The following is a 22450-nucleotide window of genomic DNA, read 5'->3' on the forward strand; positions in this document are numbered from 1 at the left end:
CTATCCTGGAAAAAGAGTTCAAGCTAACCTCCTATTCATTCACTCACTCACTCAACACTTAATACACATCCCTATGCAGAGGGCACTGTATTAGTTACTGGGGCTACACATGCCAAGGAGAGTATAACAAAAGACAAGTCTGCAGAGATGCAAATAGTATCTTCTATCATTTATTAAGCCATCACCCTCTATCACTTAGAAGCACGCAACAGCTAGAAGCCGAAAGGTAGTGTTAATATTCTAAGTAACACTTTGTGTGAAGGTGAAGAACTGCTGATGGAAGTAAAAATTGTAGTGATTTCCATTTCAATTAATTTGTCACAGTATCTCAAAGGACTAATAAGGGTTTCTGAAGAGGTGGTAATGCACCAATACCGAAAAGTCTCTCTCAACCCTGGCGCTCCACATTAGAGTGAAAGTATGAAGGGAGAGATATTAAAGTCTGAAACAACTCCTTTCTCTTGCTTCTGTGGAGAGTGGGCATGTTGTTCCCATGACTGCAACTAGGCTATTCTCTGCAATCATTTAAAATCTATGGTTCTGAATCACATGATGATCCCTTAGAACTGAATAAGAAATCACCTGCTGAAGTGCATGGAAAGCACCTCTTTCCCAGCTGCTTGTTCCCCCAAAAGACTCATAAAGCTTATGGCTTGGTCTTATGTGGGTGTTCCAAGGGCAGAATCAGGCAACAATCTGCATAAAAAAGTTAAACCAGAATCTTTTCTTTTTAACTGAGATGTCTCAGCAGCAGATGCAAGAGAAAATAGCCTAGTTTTTTTGTTCCTAACAGGAGAAGTGGGTTTCAAGAACGGTTCCTTTGCCTATAACAAACTGATACACCAGGTACCCAATGGATGAATTTCAAGCATTTCATCACTTTTTTTTATTTTTTGAGGGGTGGGGGGCACACTCCTGGTTCTATGTTCAGGGATCACTTCTGGCAGTGTTCAGGGGATCACACGCAGTGCTGGGGAGTGAACTGGATAGGCATTCATTCCTGAGTCAAGTCCTTGGGAAATTGGAAGAGCAATGCCACTGTTTCATTGTAAAGTAAATGTTACTGTTATTTAGATGCCAGTGTTCAGTTGGGTTGTGATGAAATTTTACTGATGGTGCTACATTTCTGGGGACCTTCCTCTAAGAATATTACTTTCAAAAGACTAGAAGGAGTCATTAGCACTGCATTTTCCCCCCAAACAACAACATCAACAAAATAATGTATTTACTAAAATTATTTTAGAATTTGAGAACTTTAAAGCAATGGGACTTAAAACACTATTTAGAAATCATCTAATCCACTCCCCCCACACCCTGTCATTTTATTAATGAAGGAACCAGAGGCCCAAGATTCCAAGCTGACTCAACCAAGTCCATACAGAAGTGAAGACGAGCACACCTACATTTTTGTTCTTTATCACTGATATAACAAGGCTCATTAGTTTTAGATCACAGATCTATTTTTCTCCCTCTCTCTGTCAATGAGGTTGATTTATCTGTGATCTAAAACCAGATAATCCCTCATAATCTCTCAGTTAACACCAAAGTAATACACTGCAGGACTCATGTTGAGACTTACAGATTTGTACAACAGTATCAACAGTATAAATCAAACACAGCAGGAACCAGAACCTCCAAAAAGGATCAGATGCGAACCAGGACCTCCAAAAAGGATCAGATGCCGGATCAGAGGCCACTAATGTCAGAACCAGAGCTGCTATATCTTCACTCTGAACTCAGCTTGGCTGGACCCTCAGTGTTTGTCTTTATTTTCACTGTTCACCACGGTGCATAGAGGCAGTTTGTCTAACTCTTCGTCTAAATTGTCAGAGAGATTGCCACCACTGATGAGAAATCAAATATTGTTTCATATAGACTGGAAAAAGCAGAACCTCCTTCAGCTGAAGTCTTGACTCATGGAAGACTTGTTTCTTCATTTCAGCTAAATTTCTGGTTTTTATTTACATAATTCTGTGGTTTTGATTTTTGGTTTGGGAGCCACACCTGGTGATATTGGGGGCAAGGTGGGAGTGAGGTCACAATGGTGGTGCTCAGGGGACTATGTACTGCTAGAGATCAATGCAACAGCCTGTGCTCCAACCCTTGAGCCATCTTCCTGGCTGCTGTGGTTTTTATTATGATAATACATTTATGCAGAGGTTTACAATGGGGTGTATATGTAAAGTTAGAAGCCACATTTATCTACCTAATTATCTGATGATTCAACCATTTGTCATTTGAAAAGACTGGGCATTTTAACAGGGATGTCACTATTATAAAGCATAGTCTTAAAGATGGTTATTTATTACTTACTGACAATTAGTGGAATTGCAGAATCTGTCATTTTAGAGCATGAAAAAACTCCAGGGATCATTTAATCAATCTTTCTGTTCTCATCTAATTTCCATATACAATAATGGAAACTGAAGAAAGGTAAATGATAGACTGAAGGCCACAATGCAAATGAACAGCACTAAGGGAAGCCTCAGTTATGCATGTTTGGCAATGAAATCTTGTAAATTTTGTAGAGGTGGGTGATTAGGCCATCCTGGTGGTACACCTATTTCCGGGCTAAAGCACCCCTCCTACTGGTGCCCAGGGGACTACATGCAGTGCCAAGGATTGAACTGGGGTTGAGTAAATGCTTAGCTCCCATATTGTCCCTCCTATCCTGACAATAGATTGCAGACCTTAAGCAGAAAACAAGCAAATATATTTCTAATAGTCCCCATGCTTATTATTTTTTTTTGCTTTTTGGGTCACACCCAGAGATGCACAGGGGTTACTTCTGGCTCATGCACTCAGAAATTACTCCTGGTGATGCTTGGGGGACCATATGGGATGCTGGGAATCGAACCTGGGTTGGCCGCATGCAAGGCAAACGCCCTACCCGCTGTGCTATCACTCCAGCCCTCCCCCATACTTACTTTAAAAGACAGAATTATTTCCATTTAATATTAATGGCTCCAAGTAGCATGAAGTATGATTTTTACTATCTAAGTCTCAAAGACTATTTTAAAATAATAATGGATAGTTGTTATTAGGTTGTGGGCATTGTACAGAGAGATCTATATTACCTGTCATTCATTCGCACTTATCCATTCACTTGTTCAGGAAACAAGTATTTAACACCTATGATATGTCAGGTAGTATTCTGAACAATGGGAATACTGCTGTGAATAAGAACAAATCTTCACCTCTTGAAATTTAGATTCAAAAGGAGGTAATAGACAATATAAGCAAGTGAACAAGGAGAATCCTATTTTATGTAAATGTCACTTTTTTCTATTCCTCCTGTAAACTCATGAACAATAATACAAAAGCACAAATTCACACAAAAATGAGAGAGAGGATGAGAGCAGGGGACAGTGATTTATCAGCACCTCACTGAAGTTAACACAATTTTGGAAACTAAAAAATGGAAGGATATGAGGTAACTGACTCAGAAGACCACAACAAAGTGATACATTTACCAGAATCAAAGGAAATTGTAGAGTTTATACTAAAGAAAATTCAGAATTCAGAAACCAGATACTTTAGAGGGGAGGAACCAAATATGAGGGTTTGGTAAGAAAAATATAACTAAGGTATAAGGAGGTCTTAGGTGTAAAAACTCTTTGATTTTTTTCCTTTACTCAAAAACAGGCAACTGTTATTGCCTTCCTTTAACTGTCACTAGAAATTTGGCAGCCAAAAATTTAACTCCTTTGAAGAAAAAAAGGATTTCTGTAGAGGAAGGTACATGTCCATAAGAAAAATTTTTCAGCTGGTGTTATGAGTGAGTCCCCAACAAACCTGTTCATATCCCTTACCTGGCCTTTTTGTGATGAACTTCATACATAAATGAAAGGAAATGTATTATTGTTATTACCAATGGTCTGGGGCTACTCCTGGCTTTATATTCAGGGATAACTCCTGGCAGTGCTCAGGGGCCAGGAATTGAACCTTGGTCAGCTGCATGTAAGGCCTTAACCTCTGCACTATCTCCTGGGCCCTGAAAAGAAATTATTTTTAAAATCTGGGACATTTACTAACTGAAGTAGCACAAGTTTTTAGACTGGGTCAGCTACCATAAAGCTTTTCCCTTGAAACAAAAATGTACACAGGACTTTCACAGCTACTGAAGTCTGGCACTTATCACCTGTAGGAGGAAATTGAGGTTAAAAGAAGTTAAGACACTTCAGAAACCAAACAATTTTTGACTCTAAAATAATTTGTGGAAATAGGATTCAAACCCACTTCTGCCTGCCTGACTCCAAAACATGTGCTTAAATATTGCCTGAAAATTTTCTGGATCCTGCTCTGCTTTCCAGTGGATGGGTGACCCTGCCAGGCCTGTGCCAACAGCACGTTCTTCAGTTAGCTAGAATATAACTAAGGCAGGAAGGTTAAGGGAAGGTTCATCTGACCCAATTCTCCTTGAAAAGAGGCCATCTCCTGATATCACCAGGGGACCTCGGAAGGGCCCAGGTGTGTCCCCCCTAAAAGAATCCCCCGGCAGCCACAACCCTCCAGAACCCAATCGTTGCCACACCCATGGCCAACCCTCAGAAGTTTGCCCCGAGTCCCCCAGGCATGGGATTGAATTCGCTGAAAAAAACAGGTATGCAGGATTTGTGAGTAAAAACTCATTTGTGAGTAAAAGCTTCCGGAGTCGGGAATGGGCCGCTCCCCGCCTATCTCCCTGCACTTCTGCTTTCCTGGAAGTCCCACCCATGAACTGCCTCTGGGTGCCATCTAAGAGCATTAACAGCCAAGATCTAGACACACAAATGAATATCGGAAGAGAGAAGCTCTCTGCAAAGATGCCTCCGGACCCCAAAATAACCGTCCAGTTAAAAAAGAAATTTAACTCCAAATCTAGCACCCTATGAAAAAATGTTATCTCATACAATTATTCCACTGATATACGAAGATTAGCACACCACATTTGATGGTGTGTAAGACTGAAGACAACCAATCTGGATGAGAAAATAATATATACATATGCACACACACATATTAACACAAGACTCAAACCTAACAACATGCTAATGATCTCTAATATAGGGGCTTAATGGCTCCAAGATGAGATACAACAATTTTCACATACTTTTCTCTAAGGAAACCTTTTTGAACATTTTTAGCCAATTATTCATAACAAGCAATACAAAATAAATTACTTAGCATCTGCCTTTTGGTCAAGCTTGGGTGGTGGTGATAAAACTCGAAATAATAGTGGGAAAGTGTAACAGTGGTGGGATTGGTGTTGAAATATTGAATGTAACATATTACTATGAACAACTTGAAAATAAAATTTGAAAACATTTAAAAAATAATAAAACAAATAAAAAGAGGCCATCTCCATTATTAGATCTGGGAGATGGTTAGGGACCATCTTCCTTCCTTCCTTCCTTCCTTCCTTCCTTCCTTCCTTCCTTCCTTCCTTCCTTCCTTCCTTCCTTCCTTCCCTCCTTCCTTCCCTCCCTCCCTCCTTCCCTCCTTCCTTCCTTCCCTCCTTCCTCCTTCCCTCCTTCCCTCCCTCCTTCCTTCCTTCCCTCCTTCCTTCCCTCCTTCCCTCCTTCCTTCCTTCCTTCCCTCCTTCCTTCCTTCCTTCCTTCCTTCCTTCCTTCCTTCCTTCCTTCCTTCCTTCCTTCCTTCCTTCCTCTTTCTTCTTCCTTCCTTCCTTTCCTTCCTTCCACCCACTACAGGACTTGAAAATACAGTTTACTTGGGCCAGAGAAATTGTGCTTGAGGGTAAGGCACTTTCCTCATAGGCAGCTGACCCCATTTAAGATTCCCAGCACCATATATTGTTTCCCAAGCACTGGCAGAAGTGATTCCTGGCGTAGAGCTATGAGTAAGTCCTGAACAATGCCAGGTGTGGCCCCAAATAAACAAAACAAACAAAAAAATAAACTTGGCATCAAAGAAAAAATTCCCAGCTCTAGTCTGACAAATAAGCTTACAATTAGGATTCTTAATGTGCTCCTCATGATCATAGATGTTTCATAACGTTCTAATCAGAAAGACTTGGAGTTGGAATTCTATTGATTATTTGGGCTGAAGATACATTTAGGTAATGAAACAGATTTTCTTCTTGTGTTATAAGAGTTTAGTCAGTGACTCATTCACATCTTTGCCCAGGGAGAATGATTCTGAGGTGCTGGGTGTAAGTGGATTAATGTAAGAGTAGGAGAGGCAGCAGGAAAAGGTGTCCCTTTTCACCATTCTCTCCCCAAATTAGGATTCCTAAGCAATGCTTCATGTCTCTTAGTTCATAGCTGATAGAGTAGAGCTGGGTGGTCTCATAGTTAATATCTGCAGAAGTAAACCATCCATCCAATTTGGACAAAGTGCAGTTGAAACACTGACCTGCAGTAAACACTTTTTCTCCTGGGTTAAGGAATTTTAGCATGCTTCTGCCTAGAGTCACACCAGTTTGATCCCTGACAGTATACTGCGTTCAGTTCCTAAGCCATTGCAAGGGCCACCCCAAATGCATTGATTAAGGGAAGGAACTCTTAATCTCTTCTTGGCACTCTATGACTACTTTTCCAGTGTGAAGACCGAAGAAGTAAAATTTTCACTTGCTCTGTCCTTTAAGAAAAGCACTTATTATGGTGACCTTTCTAAAAAATTTGTTCAGGCAACCACAAAAGATTGGGAGGCAGTGCACAGGCAGACGTGTGGACATGAATGAGGAGATGGTCACAAGCTTGACCCTAGCGTTGAGCTATCCCAGTTGAGTACTTGAAGAGCTTTTCTCTGAGCAACTGCGTTTCCAGTACCCCATAATTATCCTGGCTCTTTGAACTGCATACAGATGGAATAGCTGGAGAAGGGGAACAAGAGAATAACTCGAGAAGAAAAAAAAATAACAATTATGCAGCTGTCTAGCCAAAGAGAACAGATCACCAACAGAAAATTAGGGAAAGAACTCTGACCATACAAAGCTTTACTTTTTACTTCTACTTTTTTTTTTCCTTAAGAAAGTCTCTAGTGCTTGCTTCGGCAGCACATATACTAAAATTGGAACGCTACAGAGAAGATTAGCATGGCCCCTGCTCAAGGATGACATGCAAATTCGTGAAGCGTTTCATTTTTTTTTTTAAAGAAAGTCTCTAGCACCCCATCATTTCTTGTAAGTACATCTATCTTTCTCTGAGCATCAGTGATACTCATTCCTGAACAGCAGTGAGCTCTGCAACAAGGCGTTCTCCGAATTTAGGATCTGCTGCTCAGATCCAGATTTAGGGACTGGCTGACCTCGATTTTTTTCATCATCAGCCTCGTACACAAAGTAACACACTTTTGGGAATCAAAAACTTTCCGAATGTAAGTGGCATATCGCACGCTCTACGGCTCCTAGTGAATTTGAAGTTATATTATCAAAAGTAAATAAATGTGTGAATGTGCTCATTTATACCCAAAGATGCTGTTATTGTACTTGTAGTGTGCTCTGATTTTTGGAGTGGGATATTGAAATGATCTGGCATTAAGATGAATATTAAAAGAATCCTGTTAAACTGAACAGAATTAATCATAGTATCACGGGCACAGAATGACTGCTGGAACAATGATAAACATATGTGAATAATTCTATTCTTACAACCTATCTCCCTGAGGCCTAATGACAACCCCCACAATTCTTCCAGCTTTCCAAGCATACTGCAGTCTTGCACCCTTTCCCAAATACAGCCAGAGGATACAGACCCAGGCACTATTCTAGCCAAGACCTCATGTCAATGTCATCCCACAGCATGTTGTCTCTGGCCTCTGAGAAGTACTCAGGAAGCCCTTATTCTTTCTTTAGAAATGCAGCTGGAGGTGGGAGTTAGAACCCCCCCAAGTCACTTAAAGAGAGAATTTAAGTTTAAAATTGCAACAGGCCGTGGAGTTTTATCTTCAGAGACCTCTACTGTTCTCTGCCAATTTTACTTGTCATTCTATATGGCACGTTACTGGTGCCCGCTCGAGCAAATTGATGAACAATGGGATGACAGTTCTACAGTGCTACAGTGCTATTTGGCACAGACCAAAGAACTCATAGGAGTGCCTTTTCTGGTAGCTGTAGCACTGTCGTCCTGTTGCTCATCGATTTGCTCATCGATTTGCTCAAGCAGGCACCAGTAACATCTCCATTGTGAGACTTGTTACTGTTTTTGGCATATCGAATATGCCACGGGTAGCTTGCCAGGCTCTGCCGTGCAAGTGAGATACTCTTGGTAGCTTGCCTGGCTCTCTGAAAGGGGCAGAGGAATCAAACCCGGGTTGGCCACGTGCAAAGCAAACGCCCTACCAGCTGTGCTATTGCTCCAATCCCAGTAGTTCCTAGTAGTTAACTTAAATACCTCTAAATGATCAAAACACTCCTTTATTTAGCATTATTACTCCAGGCTAACTGACCCTGTCTTTTCTTTCTTTTTTTATTTTTTAAAAAATTTTATTTTATTGAATCACCATGTGGAAAGTTACAAAGCTTTCAGGCTTAAGTCTCAGTTATACAATGCTCGAACACCCATCCCTTCACCAGTGCATCTATTCCACCACCAAGAACCACAGTAAACCTCCTCCCACCCCCATCTCCCCAGCCCCTCACCCTGACTATGTAGCTGATAAATTTCACTTTACTTTTTCTTTATTTCGATTACATTCAATTTTTCAACAAAAAATCTCACTATTATTGTTTGGAGTTTCCCCCCCAAAGTTGGACCTGCTGGAAAAGAAGCATTAAGCTGTCTTTTCTTTCTTATCTTTTTGCTCGCTCTCTCTCTCTCTTTCTCTCTCTCTCAACTTAATATCTTAATATCTTTTTGCTTTATTTTTAATTCTTACTAAGTAATTTAAGATGCCATATTATACTAACATTCACTCCAAAAGGTAGCAATAGAATAGTAAATATTTTCCTCAACCTTTGTCCACTGGAATTCCCAGTTCTGCACTCTAGGCAGCAGTTAAAGGTGTTCACATCATTGATAAACATGGGGGATGCAAAAATTACATCAGGTTCTTACCAATGTGTGTAGTTAACACGTAATATGTGGGAGAGAGGCTCTCTTGTAGGCTTTGAGAGCATCCAGCACACTACATGGTAATATCCTCTTCTCCCACACATCCCAGTCTAATGGTGTTGGATACTTGAAGCTTTGTGAGTTATCTGGAGTTTTGTCTACTTTGGAAACATAGAATGAAAACATTTAAAATATATCTTGAGGTCATCCAATCTCATGACGTTACTAGTGGGAGTTCCTGAGAAGAGAACTGAGTTTGAGGGAGAATGACTGTCACTACGGTGCCTTATTTTTCTTTCAAAAGCCCTTGCATTCTTGGGAGCAGCCATACTTTTCCTTGCCTGTATCTATGTGCACAACCTTATTTATCTGTATTAAATCCTCTTTACTCATTTGAATATCTTTATACATGTTTCTGATTAAAATTTTTTACCTCTTAGCAACTAGACTCCACAGTGATATCAATGTATTAGCAATTGACCCCAAATAAAGAGATCACAACAAATATATTTAGACTTCTACTTCTACTTCTCATCCTCCTTCTTCAAGCTCATTGTAAAGTATTTAGTAAGATATTTCACTGGAACAATCCATAATCCCCTTGGTATTTATGGAAGTCTAACTCTTCTGGAACTGAGTCAAAGTATCCGGATTTCAATTTAGCACATTGGACTAGATTTATCTTAGGACTGCTCCCAGTGAGTCTACTCCACTGTGGAGCCTGAGATGGAGGGTAATCACCCTTATTGCACCAGCATTAATCAATAATGCAGAAATAATAATGAGCTACTGTTGTTTGAGCATCTACTGGTATGTGCTCACTCAATCTTCAAAACATCATCAGAAGCTCTGTTAAATCATCTTCACTTAGCCAACTTGCTGGACCCACCAACACTCACCCACTCTTCAGCTCTATAATTGACTTATCACTTCTGCTCCTAGCAGTCAACTTCTAAGTATTGTAAGAGTCAGTTGAAAACTTTGTTAAACGTTTTGGAAATATTCTTTTCTTTTTTTGCTCAAAAATCAGTTGCATTTGTGTAGAAAAAAACTAAGCTAAATGAGGAAGAGAAAGGTAATATATTCTGGGCTTACTATTTTGAAAATTCGTGCTTCATTTGAAAGGAATTCAGACAATAGCGCATCCCAGGTGAAATTTATGTAGCAAAGAGATAGCGCCTCCTTAGCCAGAAGCCCTGTCCTCAGAGGGCCTTCACACTATTCAAATGATGGCACATAAAGGTAAGTATTTTTAATTTAAAATAATGCATAAGGTGTTCCTTTCTTATGATTCTTTGCTTTATATAGCTATTGAGGACATCAACTATCCAAACTGACAAAGTGAATTAAGAGAACTTCTGCCCAAATGTATTCCACTTTATAGATAGAAAAGACTTAAGAGATTGGGAACTTGGCCATGGTCACACCACCTCTCATTATTGTTAAAGTTATAACTTAAAATCACGTCACCTGCCTTCAAAGCCATGATCTTGATCAAGAACTATCTCCTCATTTATACTCGCAAATTGAATATCCAAAGCACCATATAGTGTCTTAGAATTCCTTCTGCACTGTAATGCCCTGCTGTACAAAGTCAAACAGTAAAGTGTGAAGTAACCTGTTTTAAATCTTTTAGCTCCATATGGGTTTCACTGGGCTTTTCCGAAAGGATGCTTCTCAGCAAGGTTGGCTGTGAAACAAATCTCTAAAGCAAACCTTCCGTGCTCATTGGTTCCATTCTGTAACTTCAAGTCACAGAATCTGTCTATGGAAAGGATAAAAATTTTTAGCAAGGAATGTGAACTGAGTGAGTTGGAGGTTTTAGTCTCTCTCCAATCTGCATGAATTTGTTATAATATTTTTCAGATGTTGGGATCAATGTTTATTTTACTTCCTCATCCCTATCCCCTTCTCTTGACTTACTCATGCCTGAAATTTCCTCACACTCTATTTTGCCTAATAGAATGCTAAGGACAAGGATGGGGCAGGAGGGGTGGGGGAAAGCAGGAATTTAAGTGTTTTGTTTTGTTGGCTTTTGGGGTCACACCCAGTGATGCTCAGGGGTTACTCCTGGCTCTACACTCAGGAATTATTCCTGGTGGTGCTCGGGGGACCATATGGGATGCCGGAGATCAAACTGGGGTCAGCCACGTGCAAGGCAAACGCCCTACCCGCTGTACTATCACTCCAGCCCCAAATTTAAGTGTTTTAAGAGTTACATAATACACCCCAAATTGATATTATGCCACTAAGTAATTATGCCACTAAGCTTTACCTTCACAAGAAACCATAAAATTCAATTAATTCCTTTGTGCTATAAAGATATACTTAAGCTACATCCATAATCCTTTTTTTCAATACAACTGGAGTTTGTCCCTGGGACTCTTAAAAGAAAGGAAAAATTATGTAAATGTCAGATTACATTTTTTTCTCCAAATCCTGAGAAATCATAGAACTCCTAACACTACATGTTAGCTTTCTAAAAAGTCACAGAGAAAGGTTCTGATGTCCAGCTCCTCCCTAGTCCCCACTTGCAGGCTAGTTCACTTAAGCCACTTAGCCCAGCCAACAGTTATCCTATTTTTGAAGTATGGTGAAGAATTTGAACACAACTGCCTTCCTCCATAGCTCATCTCATGTTTAACAACCCTTGCTGCCACCAGAGTCTAAAAAAATCCTCCTGGAAGAGGGCAGATGGCCCAGCCTCATGATCCACAGTGCCTGGAGCCCATGGAGGTATGACTTTTCTTGGCCAGTGGGGTCTCTCACTTTCAAGAAAGGAGCAGGTTTCTTGCTTACGATGGTTTTCCCTCTTCTGCAAGCCCCAGAAAAAAAATAGTGGGCATAGGGAGGAGCTACATGGTTGTGTAAAATCTTTGGACTCTTGGAAAGATTAGTCAGTGGCAATAGTGAGTCCTCTGAGATATCCTTGGGCCATCTTCACAATGCAGTGGCAGGAAGGCCAGTGCCATGCTTTAAAAAGTTTCCCCCAAAGGGGAAGGAAGCAGAAGCTAAAAATATATCATGCCAGCTGTTAGAAATGCTTCTCGAAGAAGCAAAGCAACTAGAGTTACCTCTTTAAAGAGCAAATGAGGGGGTAAGAATGGAATGGCATTCTTCAGTGATAGGCCAGGTTGGTGAGATTTGGGAGGAGGAAGAAATTTTTCACCCAGAGAGAAACTCTGATGGTAAAAGATGAAATAACTCCATGATAATGTAAGAGGAACTGCAAATGATTCCAGAGATTCCTGAGCCCAATGCAGAGTAGGCTTTTCAGGTCTTCCACCCTGTTTATCTGTTCTCTCTCTCTCTCTCTTTCTCTTTTTTTAATCAAAAATACCAAAGATTGGAAAATCTCTCCTCTTTCCTTGTCTTCTGGTGGTGCTGGGTTTTTTGGGTGGGGCATGCCATACCTAGAGGTGGTTGGGGGCTACTCCTAGCATGGTATGCAAGGAACCATGCTGGGGTCAGGAATCCAACCTGGTGCTCCCACATGCAAAGTATGCTCTCTAGCCCTCAGAGCCATCTCAGATGTTTTTTGCATGGTAATGGAGCACAAAGTGGTCAATCTGTAAGATAATGTGAAGACCAGAGAGAAAACAAATGACACCTTGAGCCTCAGGTGTTTCTGAGAGACTGGTCCTGGCCTTAGAGCTCAGGGGTTCCCATTGCAGATGGGGGTTCCCAAAGAAGCCACTCTTCTGGCAATATACCTGGGTACATCTCAAGTTTGCATGAAGTAATGATTTCTGGTTTTGGCTCTCCTGGGCCTGGCAGTCATCCTTTCTGTGAATGAACAAACGCTCCACTCCCAGGAAGGCAGTAAACAAGAACCCCCAAGCTCACGAAGTAGCCAGATCCAAAGCTCCAGGCATTTTTTTTGTTGATTTTGAAGTAACTAGATTTAAAAGAAATTGCCAAATTACTAGGCAGCGAGGTCTCCTGGACCTATTCCCAGCGTGAAACTAAAGTTCTCCACCATGTTGGAGCTTTACAGAACTAAAACCCTGACAGTAGCCTTACACAATTAACGAGACTATATAGGACTTCCTGAGCTCTCAGGAGCGTCAGTATGCACTCTGGGGATGGCGGTGGTATGAATTCAAGTATAACTCAAGGGCTTTTGCCACACGCATAAATCTATGTAACTACCTCCACAAGCAAGATCACAGTGTGTTCTTAAAAGTCTGTCACTGTTGAGACTGAGTCAGTAAAAGCAAGTCGTAAAGAATGCAAGAGTAATGATAAATGTCACCATGAGAATTATGACAGAAGGCTAAATGATCAATATTATCACCAAATAATTAGAAAATTCCCAAGGACATCCTCTCGTTTATTTTGGAAATTCATTAACTTTGTGAACATCTGCCTAGTAAGCTCCGTTATCCATCAAGTCCCTACTGCTCAGCAAACATTTATGATGGGGCAGGCCCAGAGGCTGTGACTCATATGTCATCTCTTATTGAATTATAGTGGCTGGCTTCAGGGGCAGATTGAGGAGGACGTGGAAGCCATCACCATTTTCCAACAGAGGTGTTCTGCCCAGGGGAGAGGGGTTGCTGAACACATGCCAGGAACTACCATCTTCAAAATTGCTGGAATTTGGAGCCATATGGTGCTCTGGGGTGCTGGGCAGTCCCCAAAAAGTAACTGGGGACTGGGAAAGAGAGGTGAACACATCACCCCCAAAACTATGATGCAGAAAGCCATAGGACTTACCCTGAGTCAGTGCAGAGTAAGTAGACTTTGGACACAATTTGTGCAGGATTGTATATTGGGGTGCTATATTGCTGCTGGTCCTTGCAGGGGCAAATAAAGGGTCAGAAAGGGGGTGGGGGAGGTTTTACAAGCTATAGTATCTAAGGATAGGATTTGGAGGGAAAGGCAAGTGATTTAGAGTTAAAAAACAGAATCTGGAACTTGATTACCTGGATGTTCCAGTTCATTCATTCAGTTAGTATGTGACTCTGGTCAGAATACATACGCTCTTGTGCTTCAGTTTCCTCCTCTGTCAAATAAGGATTATAATACCTATAGTTTGACTTTTCTCCTGCTGATTTTAAACAGGAAGCAAAACATAAGGATGTTAAGTCAGGTTCTATTCACCTGATGTCTGGGATTGCTTGTAATGGCTGAAACAACCTTGACTAAGATCTGTGTACAATTTGTGACCAATAATTTGGTATACCTTCTGGTACCACAGACTCATGAAATCTGCACAAATCACTTTAAATCATCAGATCCCCTGATTTATAAGACCCCTTGATTTACAAGAACAAGGTAGGAAAATTATCACTCTCTCAGGAACCTAGATGCTATCTCAAATGTTGCTGGTCTAAATTCATTTTTTCCCCTTATCTCCTGGGAACAAAGACTCCATGATGTCTTACTTGATTTAACGTCAGCAACCAATGAAAGGTAGCTTTGCCTCCGTCTGAATAGATGGACATAACTCTATTCTTGTTTTACTAGGACTTAGCCTTTGCTTCCTACTCTTAATTTTATTTGAATCCTTTTCTTCAAAAGTAGACTTTTGAATCTCCACCCTCCATTTTAAATAAGGGATGACATAATGCCTATGTCTAACATCATTCTTCTAAATCTTCCTAAAGAAACTTAAAAAGGCTTCTAAATAGACTTCTAAAGTTAATTTTTCTTTCCAGGACTTTCTCAAAATCAATATAAAACCAAAACTAAGTTAGTCCCTTTTGAAACACAAACTGAACTTTTTTCACCCTTAAATGACTCTCATGTACAAAGCACTGTTACTTTATCTCATATATCCCTCCTTGACTAATTTAATGCTCAATTTTTCATCTTACTGGATCTATCAGTAGTATTTTATTAAGTTGATCACTCTTCCTTTTTGAAATGTTTATTCCAATTTTTTTGCAATACATAAAATTTACCCAATCTCAATGATTCCTCCTTAGTTTCTTTTGCAGATCCCCCTCTTTATGTTAGCCTTGCATGCTGAAATGCCCCAACTTAGTTCTTGCTCCTCTCCTTTATCTACAGTTTGTCTCGTTTTACTGATTTATTTACTTATTTGAAGTCAAAATAACTTTCTTGAGGGAAATAATTTTCATTTCCTCACTTCTAAGGAAAATATGCACTTTTCCAGAAAGAGGAAAAATAGAAGAGAGGTCAAAAGTAAAGGAAATTCATGCCCTAATGAACGATACACGCAATCCCAGGGTGGAATGTCCTAAGATAAAGGAGAATATGCATCCACAGTTGGAATACATGTGTTTTCACTGCCCTAAATATCACCCATGTTCTGGCAACTCCCAAATGCTTACCTGAGTTCAGTCCTCTTTCCCAAATTGTGAACTCATAGATCAAAGTGCCTATTAGATATCAAATATCACCTAACAGACATGCAAACTCATCATATATGATACTAAATTCCCAATCATACCCTGAAACCCCCTCAGTAAGTAGATATTTCCCCTACCTCAACAGATGGCAATACCATCCTTCCAGTAGCTTAGGCAAAGAAAATTCCAAAGTCATTCTTGAAATCTCTCCTCAATACCCTTCCTTTGTCAGGACATCTTGTTGGCTGCATTTTCAAAATATATGTAAACTCTGACCATTTCTCCTTTATCTACTGTTGTCCTTGCCCTGATTTAATCTATTCTTAATAAAGTAGAGAAGTATGAGAGGCCATTAACATTGCGTCAGGATCAGAGAGGCAGCTCCACAGCCCGAGTTCATGCTTTGCATTCAGGAGGTCCAGGTTTGATACTCAGCACCACATGATCCCCTGAGTAATGAGTAATACCTGGAGCAACCCCTAACCACAGAGCCAGGAGTAGCCCCAAAACCACTAAGGTGTGGCCAAGCCACAAAATCAGTTTAAAATAATAGAATGTGAGTCAGATCATCTCCTGATTGACTGAGAGCCAAAGTCAAATTCCTTGCCATGCCCTACGATGCCTTGTATAGGATCTGAGCCTCTACACTGCCTCTGCCATCTGTCTTGTTCACGTCTTTCTCAGCCACAACCTTCCTATCTCCCCTAACTAGCAGGCACTCTTCTATCTTGGGTCTTTGCTCTAGCATTTTCCCTCCTACTCTCTACTCTCCTCACACTCTCCCCACCTTCCCACCATCCACACCTATTTAGCTAAACTCTCACACCCCTCCTAGCTTTTCTTCCAATTTTTCATACACTTTTCAGTCAGATCTGCTCTGATAACCCTGCTGAGTGCTACAATCACTACTTCACCACCTAGACCTGATCTTCCTGGCTCCACTCTATGTTCATACCACCTATCAATCTCTAACATATGATGCAACTAACCATGATGCAACTGACCATCATTTATATGCACCAGATATGCCAGGGAGGGCAGCTTTTTTTTTTTAATCTATTGGTGAGTTTAAAGCAAGACAGACTGGTGTTCAAGAAACATTTTCTCAGTGAGTGAATGACAAGTAAATCCATAATGTACATCTGATATATGTCCAAGTCAAGCTTGAACCCTAATCTTAATAATTCCATCTCAAATCCTTCCCAGTGGCCATGCTGCTGTCCCACTCCTGTTTCTGCCCCTGTTGGCAGATACATACAAGTTACCTCACAGTTGTTGTTTTTGAAACTTCCTAACTCCACTTGCTCTTCAAGTGCTCCACCCACAATAGCCCAGTGTCCACACAACAGCACTGCTCATGTCACCCCCAGGTCCTGGTGTAGCCTCTTTAGGGCTTTCTGATCTCTCCTCTCAGTTTGAGTTTGTGCCCCTCTTTCCCTTTCCCTTATGTACCTCTCCTTCTTTCTTTGTTTTCCAGCCCTCCTTGCGCACTATCATCCCTACACTTTTGCTGTAGAAGGTCAGTGGCTTTCCCTTCTCTTTCATGTCCATCCCAGCTCATGTTCCAGATTCTCTGCAGAGGCTCCGGCCCTCCAGTCGCCGGGATCTTTCCACACTTCACAAACCCCCATGTGCATCTGCCCATCCCCACGAACCATTCCCTTGATACTGTCTCATGGCAGCTCTTAGGGTATTTTTCTTTACTGTGAAAATTTTATAAGTCATAATTGTTATATAAAAGTTCTATGTGCAATTCTGAAAATTTCATTTTTAGGTATGAGGCTGATGGGTCTTTTCATTCCTACTTATATTACAGGCTTCCTGAAAGTAGAAACACTCTCAATTTCCCTATATTGCCCCTCAGACACAGAGCCTGGCATCCCCCTTCCCCAGGGGCAATGAGTGTTTCTGGGGCAGCTGAATGATGCTGAATCCACACAGGAAGGAAGCCATGAATGCTAAGGCACTTTGCAGGAGTACAATGAAAAAAAAAAGGAAAAAAGATGAAAATAAATAACCCCAAGATTAACAACAAAAACTGTACAGAGGTGGTCTTGGTTATTTTCTTTTCATAAACTGCTGCTAACTTAACTGATCATGTTAAAGTAAGTTGCATGAATGGATCTTGGTTCTTATCAACATGGTTTTGTTTGGGGTCTCCCAAGCAGTATAAAGGAGTGTTGGGACCGTTATTACCTATAAAAATACCCAGACTGGTGTTGCTTGGGCCGGAGACACTAGGACTACCCCAGCAGTGCTCAGGGAATAGAACATAGTCTCTCCACATGCCAGCATGTACTCCAGCCTTTGGAGCTATTTCCCTACCCTTATCGTGATATTTTATGCCAATTTTCCCACTTAGAAAGAGGTAAGAAATGTATATAGTTCTCTGCTGCAGAAGAGGTCCCAAAGCCTTAAGTGTATCCCATTTTCTACTTCAGCAAAATGGCTAAACATCACAGTTTAGAGCCCTCTTCCCCAGATGACTCTGCAGAAAGGAGCTTTTCTAGAGTGACATTTAAAAAATGAAGAGGAAAGGACTATAGTGACTCGGGATCAGTGTGAGTACCTCACTGACCAATTCTTGTTTTTACGTCTTTAGCGGGCAGACACTGAGTTAACACTGTTGCCCACTCTGACCAGGGCTGGGCATTTACATGCATCCTTTCATTCAACCTCGCCATAGGTTTTGAAGATGCATACTATGAATGTGCCTGTTTTATAAGTGGAATCTTGCACAGGAAAGTTTAGTGACTTGGCCAAGCTATAGTTAGCAAACGGTAAATCTGAAATTTGGATCTAGAAGGGCATTGATACCAAAGTTCTTGCCAACCCATATCCTAGGTGCTCAGGATAAATATCTGTTGAAACCAAAAGTGAATGAATGACTCAAATATTCTGACAAACACCACTATAGTAGACAAAGGAAAGAAGAAATGACATTATTTTGTTAGATATTATCGAAATACAAAGCACTGACATGGCCTAAGTATTTGAATGCCACTTTGGGAGAAGTGATATTTGAGTGAAGTCTTTGTTGATCATAGCCTGAAATGGGGTTACATTTTTTTAATTTTATTTTTCCCAATGAACGTAATGTTACCTTATTCAACCTCCCCAACCTTTTCAGCTTAAGCACAACACAGGGAGTTGAAGGGCTGGAAAACCAGGATAACCTTTTCTGCCTTGGCTCCCTCTGCAGGTTGGGTGGCTGCAGTGAAAAGTAACAATGCCTGATGGCTACAGTCTGGAAAAGCATCTCTAATGGGCTAATTTTGTCAAGACCCACCCAGCCTGAATGTATAAATCAGCACAGGTGGAAATGTGATGAGCCAAGACATATGCAGGTGAAGAAAAATGACAAAAATTCAACTTCTGCATGTACCAAAGACTCAGTTCTGAAAGTGCAGGGGGATCAGAGCTCACACTTTTCCTTGCTAGCTGAGAGTTTTGGAACAAGGACTGGATTCCAACAATGACCCAATGACTTGGGCCAAGCAGCATTGTCAGCCCAGTCTGCATGAGTCGGCTGCAATGTGCCCTGCTGTCATTCTTTGTCACTTGGAAGTGACACCTCTACATGACCAGTCTGAGAAAGAGACTGAAGCCAGAACTATATATACCACAAATCGAGTGACCTAACATCCCCTCTCTCCCCACAGTGTGCAAGTTACCCTTACTAAATGTTCAAAGAGAAAACAAGAACTAAACGATGGCACGGGGGAGCATGATACCTGGGACATTATCACCACAGTCTCTTCCATGTCTCCTTGGTTAATCCACTCAGGTGCTACTGCCACCTCACACAGTAACAATTCACCACACCTGTATGTTTAAGAAAGCCATCTAAGAAGGCCCATTAGCCAAATGACCCAAGTCGAGGTAGAGGTCAATAAGTTGTCCACAACAATTCTTAAATACTCTCATATCTTGTCATGGGGGGCTTGCGGGGTGTGGGGGGGGAGCGGAGCGGGGTTCCTGCATATTGAGAGGCAAATGAGATCTTAACCACAAAAGCTTCCTCCAAGAAAGTGATCAGCGCACGGCATGGCATTCTCCACAGCCACGTGCAGTCTAGCCCCATGGGATTCTGTCTCACAACAGGCCATTTTCCCTCGGGGCATTTCACACAAGCAGCCAGGGCAGAGTGTCACTCCGTCCAGCCTTTACACGGAGACACAGGCAAGATGCCAGCCGGAGGGCCAACGTGGGCAGGGCACTTTGCTTTAGCAGTCAAGAAAGCAGCAGACTCCTCTCTGCTCTCCCCTCACTGCTGCTCCTGGCCCACCTCTTCTCAGGGGTTAGGCTGAGCAGAAGGCCACCACATTCACCCCAGGCCACAGCACAGAGCAGCATTCTCAGCAAACCTGCTTCTCCCACCCCCCACCAGAAGGAAAAGTGCTCCCCAATAATTGTAGATTAAAACCAGGAAATGCTAGGGAGGAGACATTCCAGAGAAAAATTTCAATTGAAAAAAAAAAAAAAAGAGGAAGACGAGTAGGGGTTGAGAGGCAGGTAAATGCACCAAGCCTTGAGGCTGTCTGGTTAACCATGGGTTAGAATCAGGTTTAGAGAATCCCGCAAAACTCAGTGTCTCAGCAAACCCCCAAATCCCAGGATGAAAGAAAGACACTGTTGGCAGAAATAGGAAGGTTCCTTCTTTCGCCACTTCTTGGTGCTTTTACTTTGGAGCCTGTTCGCAACTGAAATTTGGACCATCGATCATGTTCACCTGCCCAGCATTTTTAGCTTTCCAGAGTGAAAAGAGCAGCAGAGATGGGGTCCCACAGAACCCATTCCCACAGCCAATTCCAATCAGCCCATCCCTCCCAGGGTTCCGGGGTACTCGGAGCAGACATTCTCAGTGCGACATGCCACACACAGCCAGTTGCCACACCCGATTGCACGAACGGGGCCTCTGGGCCACTTACTTGTACTTGTGCTGGTTCCAATGGTATTGATTGTGGTGGGGACGGATGAGGAGGAGTAGAGGGGCACATGGCCATTCTCACACCCCAGGCTTTTGTCCTGCCAGTTGGAGGCATTGATGCAAATCCCAGAATCCCGAGAGTTCTGCCACCCATTGAGCTTGTCATCAGAGTTCTGTCTTTGGTGATAGTAGTGTGTCTGCCCATAATCCAGAGAGTCTGAACGGCCTCGGTTCTGGCTGCCAAAGCTGGTTGACGTGCGGTCCTCCAAGTGATTCAGCCACATGGCTAAAGCACTGCGGTCTTCCAATGATGTGGCCGGATGGATCAAAGCATAGGACAGCAGCTGCCTGCTCTCCTCGATGTGCTGGTTGTGTTCAATAGAGTGCGCCAGGATTTTGGGCAGCAGTTTCATATACTCTACTTTTGCGTCAAGGTTTCCCGGCTTCAGCAAAGGCAGGTGAGTTAACAGGAGGGAAATCACTTTATCCTTGGATTCCTGCTGCCATTGGTTAATGATTCCTGAAAAGAAAACAAGACAAATGAGCAAACGCACTGGCAAAGACAGGAAAGCACCACATGGTAAAGAAAATTTTTGTGGCTTGGTGTCCCCATCCAGGTGCCTTCGCTACATTTTCTCAAAACAGTCTAACAACCTTATGCATTGGACTGGTGCTTTGGGTTGTGAAGGGCAGTGACTGCAATAAGACAGGATGAATGCGTTTTGATGTTTGGGTGCCTTATCAAATTCTCGGGCTGGGTCTCAAAGAATCTACTACTATGCTTTGGTAGATCAAATAAATACAGAGCTGTGTTTTTCTTCTTAGAAGTCTAGTCATAATCCTCAGATAAGTGGGGATAAGGAATAAGAAAACTTCCCTAGAATGGCCAGTGTCATCAAAAGTCCATATACAAAAAGTCCTTGGGCAACTGCTGCTTCTTCCCCTCCTACCCCTGACATCTGTGGGAGAGTAGTTTCAGCTATGCAAAACCATTTCTATGCAGCTGATAAAACTTCCTAGATGAAGCAATCTGCCAGGAAGGAAAGGACCCCTGTCAACACTGTTGAGCCAGACCATACCTTTCTCTGGAGGTGCTGACTCAGAAAACAATCACGACCTCAAAGCTAACATTACTTAAAACTAACAGGACTTAGCTCTAGGGGTACCCTGATGACACATCAAAACCTAGCTAATATTTCATTATGTAAAGGTCTCTTGCTTGCTTTTTTATAATCATGTCCAAATATCCATAGTAACATTTTAATCATTTTGAAGTGAACAATTCAATGGCATTAAGTTCATTCGCAGTGCTGTGCAACTATCAACATCTGTCTCCAAACTAACTCTGACCTCTTTCATCTTCCTGAATGGAAACTCTCTTCTCATTCAACAGTAACTCTCCACCCCCTCCCCTAACTCTACTTTCTCTAGTCCCCAGCAACCACCAGTCTAGTTTTCTGCCCCTATGATTTAGACTATTCTAGGTACCTCATAAAATGGAAATCTGATTATTTTGTGATTGGGTTAGTTTACATAGCAAAATGACCTCAAGGTTCATCCATGGCAAGATTTGCTTTAACACTCTTTCAAGAAGTCTTCCCTGTTCCTACTGCTTAAAACACAAACATGTCGCTTTAGGTAAACATGGGCAAAAATGAACTTTGACTTGAGTGGCCTTTGAGAAGAGGTTATTCTGGAGACTTATTTATCAGCAGGAATGGGAGTGAAAGGAAAGCAAGCTCCAGTCAAAAAGTCATTGTTGACACCAGAAGACTTCAACTCTAGCCCCCTAAAGCTACTCCAAGGGCTAGAACAGGACAGTTCTGCTGACTTTCACAGTCACGGAAGAGGTGAGAAGGGTATTCTGGGACTTACCAGAAGGGCTTCAAAATAACTTTGAGGCAAGGACATCAGAGCAAGCACGAGTCATCACTCTTTTTTTTTTTCCGCTTTTTGGGTCACACCCGGCGATGTACAGGGGTTACTCCTGGCTCATGAATACAGAAATTATTGCTAGTTGTGCTCGGGGGACCATATGGGATGCTGGGAATCAAACTTGGGTCAGCTGTGTGCAAGGCAAATGCCCTACACACTGTGCTATCGCTCCAGCCCCATGAGTCATCCTCTTGACCATAAACTACAATTGCATCTACCATGGATAATAAAGACTTTGAGGATCACCAGGTATATTCAAAGAGAGAATCAGG

The 22450-nt window shown here is 41.8% G+C and overlaps 1 protein-coding gene and 1 non-coding gene across 6 annotated transcripts in view; one reads left to right on the top strand and one right to left on the bottom strand.

Annotated features, from left to right (window-relative positions):
• Window positions 1-22450, bottom strand: part of SAMD4A (sterile alpha motif domain containing 4A) — a 234160-nt gene that overhangs the window by 64247 nt on the left and 147463 nt on the right. For all 5 annotated transcript variants that reach the window (XM_055133759.1, XM_004601757.2, XM_055133760.1 and 2 more), the window contains exon 3: window positions 20245-20763. In XM_055133759.1, coding sequence (XP_054989734.1) covers window positions 20245-20763 — 519 coding nt within the window. The remainder of the gene's footprint in view (window positions 1-20244; window positions 20764-22450) is intronic.
• On the top strand, window positions 6982-7088 carry LOC129403812 (U6 spliceosomal RNA). Its single transcript, XR_008629472.1, has one exon. It is a non-coding gene; the product is annotated as a U6 spliceosomal RNA (small nuclear RNA).

This window comes from Sorex araneus, chromosome 3, assembly GCF_027595985.1.
Source record: "Sorex araneus isolate mSorAra2 chromosome 3, mSorAra2.pri, whole genome shotgun sequence".
NCBI lineage: Eukaryota > Metazoa > Chordata > Mammalia > Eulipotyphla > Soricidae > Sorex > Sorex araneus.